The sequence below is a fragment of the Aethalodelphis obliquidens genome, unplaced genomic scaffold, assembly GCF_003676395.1.
Source record: "Aethalodelphis obliquidens isolate GAN/ISIS:26980383/991018 unplaced genomic scaffold, ASM367639v1 scaffold56, whole genome shotgun sequence".
Classification (NCBI taxonomy): domain Eukaryota; kingdom Metazoa; phylum Chordata; class Mammalia; order Artiodactyla; family Delphinidae; genus Aethalodelphis; species Aethalodelphis obliquidens.
Genome location: NW_020838000.1, coordinates 9,365,648 through 9,373,068, shown reverse-complemented (window position 1 = coordinate 9,373,068; position 7,421 = coordinate 9,365,648). Strand labels below are relative to the sequence as shown.

Below are 7,421 nucleotides of genomic sequence, written 5' to 3'. Positions count from 1 at the left end.
GTCCGCTGGGCAGCGAGGTTCCTGCGGCCCGATGAGCCGGCCCAGCGGGAGCAGCCGCGACGGCGGCGACCACGACCGGGAGCCGGGTGGCCCGCGGCGGCAGGGGAGGGTCCCCGCGGCCTGTAGGGGGCAGCGCCGAGCCCGGGAGGAGACGGCGGCGGCGGGGTGGGCGAGTCCCGGCCTCCCTGCCCTCCGTGCGCTTACCCGGCGCCGCCGGCTTCGGCGGGGACCCGGGGGTACGTGGCGGGCCCGGCGCGCGACAGCCCCTGGGGAATTGGGATCCGGGGAGACCCCGGCGTCGCCACCCGCCCGCCCGGGGCCGCGAGAGCCTCGGAAGGCGCCTCCGCGTGGCCGGGGAGCGTCTGGGCGCCCGCCGCTTCCCCAAGCCCGAGCGGGACGCCCGGTGCCCGCGCGGTGGGTGCCCTGAGCCCCGCGGTGGGCGCCCCGGGGCGTTCCCCCGGGGAGGGCGCCCCGTTCCGGCGCCCCCGGCCGCGCGGTATTTGTGGCGCCCGCGGCGGCGCGTGTGCCGGGCGTGTTTCCCTCCCGGGTGCCGGGCCCCGGGCCCCGCCGCCGCGCTGACTGTGTCTCTCTTCTCCCCCTGCAGGAATCTTCCGAGAATCCTGCTGCCGCGACTCTAACCGTGAGCGAGGCGAGCTCGAAACCAACAGCACATCTAAATTTAAAAAAAAAAAAAAAAAAAAAAAGGCGGAAGAAGCGGCCGAGGCGGCGGCGGGAGGAGGAGAGGAGGAGGGGCCGCGCGGCCCGAGGCGGCGGGGACGCGGGGACGCGGGGACGCGGCTTTGTGCTGGCGGGTCGCGGGGCGCCCATGGCGGAGTGCGGCCGGGGGGGCGCCGCCGGCGGGGCCCTGCCCACCTCCCCGGGCCCGGTCCTCGCGGCCAAGGGCGCCCTGAGAGCCGGGGCCGGGGAAGGCGGCGGCGGCGGCGGAGGGCGCCTCGGCCACGGGCGGGCGCGCTATGACAGCGCCGGGGTTTCCAACGGAGACTGCAGCCTCGGCGTGTCCGCGGACGAAGCCCAGGCCAGCCCCTCCAGGGGCCCCCGCGGCGCCGCGCTCGCCCCGACCCCCGGCCCGGCCGCCTGCCCCCTCCCCCGGGAGAGCAAGCCGGGCGGCCTGCCCCGCCGGAGCAGCATCATCAAGGTAGGTGGGCGAGGGGCACCCGTCGCCCGCCCCCCGCCCCCCGCCGTCCGCGGGGGCTCTTTCCCCGAGAGGGGAGCAGTGGTGGCAGGAGGGGGGTGTACGAGGAGCCAGCCCCCTGCTAACGGGAGCCAGGGGTGCGCTGGTGCTTGGAGTGGTTGAGCGGGGACTGGGTGCATATGGCATTTGGGAAGAATGGAGAGGTGGTCCTGAATGTGCAGGGAGCTGTGCTCAGACATCCCCCGCGGAACTTAGGGATGTCACCTCTCCCAGGATTGGCCTGGAATGATGGCCTGTACCTGCTTGGCAGGGCACGCTCTCTTGTGGTAGCCTCGGCTGGTAACAGACTCCCTGCAAGGTTTCCATTGTATGTTAAAAACAGTTATCATGTGAAAGCATGTTCTTAAAAATCCCAGGCAGTGAACAGAGATTATTTAATAGGTTTCTTCTCATCGCTCTATAGTTGCCTCTTGCAAACGGCTGGACTCAGAGGGTGCAAAAAATCCCAGGTCACTCAATCTCACGGAGAAATGGAGCAGGTTTCTGAACATAAATGCCCATTTCGGCTTTCTTAGGGTCAGAGGCGCTGAGAGATTACAGTCCTGCACGGTTTAATCTTTTCCTTGCTGCAGTAGGCAGGCCTCCAGCTCTGTGGAAGTTCTTTTGGGTAGTTTGCTTGGTTTTGCTATCTTTTGCCTGGGGTTATTTAGCAAAAGGAAGTCAGCGATTGTTTTGTGCATTTTAAACTCCAGGAGTAATGTAAGGAACTCCTGAGTTTGTGATGGTTTCGTTCTAATATTACATTTTGGTCTGCAGTGCAAACAAATTTCTCCTGACATGAAGTGAAAAAAAAATGGATGAGCTAAGAAGAGCAGAGCCTTAGGAAGGGCTAGCTCTTTCTGCTCAAGTTTGGAACAAATAGAAAATGTTGCTGTCTGAAGGCTGAGAGGTCACCAGGACGGTGAGCATCAAAGCACCCTGACACGGCTGTCCGCACCTTCCTGTGGCAGATCATCAGCGGGAGGGGGAGAGCAGAACGGGCCACAGTGAAGAGAATTGGCACTGGTGGTATTTGAAATTTAACTGGACCTGCAGAAACCTTCTGAGTAGCATGTAGTGTCTGATGGTATTATCAGCCTCTGCAGTTACCTAGTGAAATATACAACCTTGCTACTGTATGTAACAGGCAATTGTGAAACTGCTTTTCGCTTTGTCATCTGTTGGCCCGGTTTATGGCTGAGCAAGGGCACAGTTGGAGGGCTTAAAGATCAAGTGTATTAACTATCTGCAGCAGGCGTTTAGAGTTTAACTAAGGAAAGCAAAAGAGGTTTTTGCTGCATACCTACCTAGCTTTTAGTGACTTAACGTTTTCTTCTACTCTGTCGCTTATGTTGCCATGGAAGTTGCTTTCAACCGTGCGTGGTACTCAATACCCATTGACAGAGTTATGTGTCATAACTGTTTTTATTGGTTACAAGATATTTGTGGTGATTTTGCACTGCAGTGTTAATGAAATCAGACGTAAAAATTCCAGAGAAGATACAAGCTGACCACATTTTAACTCCTCTCCCTCAATTTTTTTGAAGGGCCTGTTCTTGCACTTTTTTTAAAAAAAAATTCAGATTTAATTGTTGTCTACACGTGGTTCACAGTGTAACTTATTTAATTACAACAGCATCTGTTTTAATTTTGCATTCATGGGAGGTTAGGAAGAAGGATGGTTTGCCAACATTTCTGACATGTGGAATTGAGAACTTGTTGGTAGATATCATTTCTTCATTGAAGATGCTAGAAGCACATGGGGAAATGATTAATAATTCAGAAATCACTGGAATTTTGAAAGTTTCCCAGATATCTTTGTCTTCTTTCTAATGGAGGCAGTTGGTCCCTTGTTTGCAGTTGTATCCCTAGATATACATTGTGAGGAATGTAGTAGGGATTCAATAGGTTGCTTCCTGAATGAATGGACAAATGATAAGAAAGTACATGTTTTCTCTAAGTTCTTTTCATTTTTAAAATGGCTCATTGGGATTTACCAGTCTCATATCTTATATATTGTCTCGTATTTCCTAAGATGACTTGACTCCTTTTTCTTGCCTCTGTTTTCAATGTGCATTTTCTTAATCACCCTTTAAAGCTATGGAAATAGTGTTGAAAGTTGATCAAGCCTGGATTTTAGGGAAGGAGTATGCTATATTTAAATAGGTAATTACTTGGTATTTACTCCCTTTCAGTTGGCGTCTTGAGGTCTCAAGATTTTAGAAATTTAGTGTGGCATTTTCTAAAGACATGACAGCATCAAGTTAATAACGTAATAGAATAAAGAGATCTTTAACTTTAATACCAACTTTCATAAAGCAGCAAATAAGGCACAGGTATTTTTGTCACACGAATGGCAGAATTACTTTTCACTTTTGTTAAAATATAATAAACAGCTTAGCAGGAGCCCATGTGAAAAAGCAGTGGTGACATCTTTCTTTGGTTTCTTTTGAATAAAGGGATGAATGCAGTCAGGTGATGGAAGGGGAGAGGCGGGAGGAGATTAGTGAGCATGGTGATGATGGGGGACTTGAGGGCGTGGCGCGGAGAGTGCATGCTCACTAAGGATCAGAGGCTGGTGTTCATGGGGTTGCATTAGTTGCAGTGTCCGGCTCTGCCTGTTTCCTAGTGCATCACAGTCTTGACCTTCCTCTTAGGTGGGGATCCCCGAATCAGAGAGAGAAATAACAGCAGAAATGGGATAAACAGTGGGCAAAGAAGGGGGACTATTGCTGAGGTGCAGGACGTGCAGAAATCCACTGTAGGCTGACTGGAATGATATTCCTTATTTAAAATTATTTCTTTGGAACTCCATCTGTTTTGTAAATGTGGTGTTGAGTAAGAAATTGTAAATTGTAAAACTACATTTTCTGCCAAAACAGATGCACAGATCCATACTAAAAGAGCTCCTTGGTTATGGTAAGAGTGTCGATGGAAATTCAGGGTGAGCAGCCTGGTAAGACCTTTCTAAGTACCTTGAGAAGAAAAGTAAATCATGGAACTCATCACCAGACTTTTCTGCTTTTCCTTAGCTTGTTGAAAATAGTGTTACACTTTTTAGCTTATTCTCAAAGGCCTATTACTAGATTTTTAGGGGAGAAGCCATTATGTTTCTCATCTTTAGTAATCTAGTAAACGAAAACATCACTTTCATTTTCTCTTTCCATATTTCATTTCATCACACCATTCAATACAGTCCACGCTTTATTTTGAAACAGTTAATTTGGTTAGCTGTTCAGATGGCATTCATTTTTTACAAATAGCTCCATCCTTTAATTCAGGAGCTTGGTCTAAAAATATGAAGTAACACTTTAAGCCTTAGATTTCTTTTTAAGTTTTGAAATAAATGAAGTTAAAATGTCTATTAGTTTGGATGGTTCACTTTAGTCAAAGCTAATTAAATATTTTGGATGGTACATTAAGAGAGGTGATTTAATTTGCATAAAATAAAATTCACTCCTGTTGGTGTCTAGTTCTATGGAATTTGACAAACACATGTAAGTCATGTAACCACTACCACAACCAAGATCTAGAACAATTCTATCATCTCAAAAAATTCTCCAAGTCTCTTTGCAGCCTTCCCTGCCCCCTATCCCCAGACCATAGCAACTATTGATTTGGGTATTTTAAAAAAATAAGTTGGAAGTATAGCCATTATACTATTTTGGTATTTAAAAGTAATGACAGCAGCCACTGTTTATTAAGCACTTACTATGTGCAAAACACATGAAAAGTGTTTAATTTGATTCTGTGACCTGGTCTTGCACCAACCATGGAGGCTGAAGAAAACCCCAAGTTCAGAGGGGTTAACTGCTTGTCCAGGGTGCTGGAGCTGGTTGTTGTACCCCGCTTGGGCACTCCACTGACCCCCACATCACACTGGCAGTGTTAATTTTTTTGTATACTTAAGGAAGCATTGGTGGTTTGGAACACCAGATTTGGTTTTCCCCTTTAAATGTAGGGGATACTGAAGGGAAAAAAAGAATCTCAATTTCTTCTGGCAGAAGAAGTTGGCAGATAATATGGCCAGGCAGCTGTCTAGTCACCTGTTATGGCTGCCTGACCAGAGACTCTGGCTTCGCTGAGACCAAAGGTTTGACCTTGTCCAAGGTGGCAGCCCTTAGTTTTCTTAATATCACTGTTGTCCTTATTATAGTATCACGGTGTGTAGGGGAAATGCTTTTACTAACTTTCCGCCAACGTAGATTCCCTATGTCTTGATGCTGAGCACCGCATCATGGGGAACTAGCAGGCTCTTCACATCTATTCATATTTAAACAAAATAATTAAAATGTACATTATGGTGTAAATAAAGTAGACTCTTTGCAGGCCAAAGCTGGGCTGTATTTATCAGTTCTGCACAGAAAGCAAGCACTCAATAACCATTTTCTGAATTTTATCTTAAGAATAATATCTGCATTTGACTTTAGACTTTTTTTTCTGAATGGGGGCTCGGGGGAGACAGCTGTACGCCCAGCAGACCTGTGGGCGTATCATGAATATTCAACCAACAGTAACTGGATCACAGAGTGAATTTGTCTGGTTAAACAGGCAGCCTTGGTCATTTAGGTCAGAAAACTCTGGTAGCCAATCAACAAGTCTCCACTTGGCTTTGTACTGATGCATGTGAGGGAGTCCAGGCTTGATAACTGCTGCAAGGCGGGCGCAGGGCCGTGGGTCTCAGCCACTCAGAGAGCTTTCGTCACACTTCAGAGTTCAGTTTCAGAAGTCATTAGGGGGTGTTCATTTTCAGACCCTAAAAATTACTTACCCCTTTTTGCTTCTTCCCTTCCCTGTCTTCCAGCCTCCCCTCCAAACAGTTATGCTTGACTTGTGGTGCTTTTCACCAAGTCCAAATAGACAACTGACAGGAAATTGTTTATTACTATTTTTTAAGTTGCCTATCTTGGCCTCTTGAGTTAGTTTCTTAGAATGCTCTCTCCCAGAATCTGTTCAGTTCCTTTTATAGTTCTGTATGCTCTGTAAGGGGTCTAAACGAGACTGTTCTTTTTTGCTTTTCTTTTTTTTAATGCTTAAGTTCCCCATGCCTCCGAATTCAACGAAATAGGGCAGTGCTATCTGCAGCCTAAATGCAGGTATAAATGAATTGTGAATATTCACGTTTTCCCTTCAGACTCTATTTTATACATGTGTTCAAAAATAGATGCTCTGTTCCTTATTAATGCTAAATTTTGTCTGTCATAACTTGCTTGTCTACCAGACCTCCAGATTACTTCAGCTACTTTCGTTTTATTTCAAATTAATGGATTCTGTAGTACAGGGGATCTTCATATATTTTTACCAGTGGGCCACAGAATCTGAAACTGTGCAAGCTGCCTGGCCAGCTTTTCTCTGCTGTTGATAATGGTGAATCGAGAGGGTCGTACCCAGCATGGGTGTTAGTAGTGACTCAGACAAGTCGGAACCCCCAGGGGGGTTTCAGGGGGACCTATGTTCCTTATGGCAGAATAATCGCATAGCTTTAGGGGGCTCAGAGCATATAATGACTTACATTGAGCTTTAGCAACAATTGTGTGAGTGAGCCAGTCTGCTGGCAGGACGCCTGGCACCTACCTGTCTCCGAAGGGCAGAGGAGGGCAGGTGGGAGGCCCTGCTGGCTGCGAGTGCTTGGTCACGTGGCGGGGGATTAGGTACAGCTTGTTCTAGGTAGTCATCTCAGCTGGGCTGTACAGGCAGACCACCTTTTATGGTGCTTCGCCTTATTGCGCTTCACAGATAGTGCGCTTTTTACAAGTTGAAGGTCTCGGGCAACCCCGCGTCGAGCAAGTCTGTTGGCGCCATTTTTCCAACCGCATTTGCTCACTTAGTGTCTCTGTGTCACATTTTGGTAATTCTCGCAGTATTTCAAAATATTTCCTTGTTATTATGTTTGTGATGGTGATCTGTGATCAGGGATCTTTAATGTTACTCTTGTAATCATTTAGGGGCACCACGAGCCGTGCCCATGTCAGACGGCAAACTTAATTGATACATTTTGTGTATGTTCTGACTGCTGTCACCTCCCTGTTGCCTGAGACACAACAGTGTTGAAATTTGGCCAGTTAATAGCCCTGCAAGGGCCTCTAAGTGTTCAAGTGAAAGGAAGAGTCACACATCTCTCATTTTATTTATTTTTCTCATTTTAAGTCAAAAGCTAGAAATGATTAAGCTTAGTGAGGAAGGCATGTCGAAAGCCCAGATAGGCTGAGAGCCAGGCCTCTTGTGCCAA

At 48.0% G+C, this 7,421-nt stretch overlaps 1 protein-coding gene across 1 annotated transcript in view; it reads left to right on the top strand.

Annotated features, from left to right (window-relative positions):
- Positions 1–762: 762 nt before the first annotated feature.
- PLCL2 (phospholipase C like 2) overlaps positions 763–7,421 on the top strand; it is a 191,448-nt gene continuing 184,789 nt past the window's right edge. Inside the window, exon 1 of the mRNA XM_027086550.1 lies at positions 763–1,156. Coding sequence (XP_026942351.1) covers positions 827–1,156 — 330 coding nt within the window. The 5' untranslated portion in view covers positions 763–826. The remainder of the gene's footprint in view (positions 1,157–7,421) is intronic.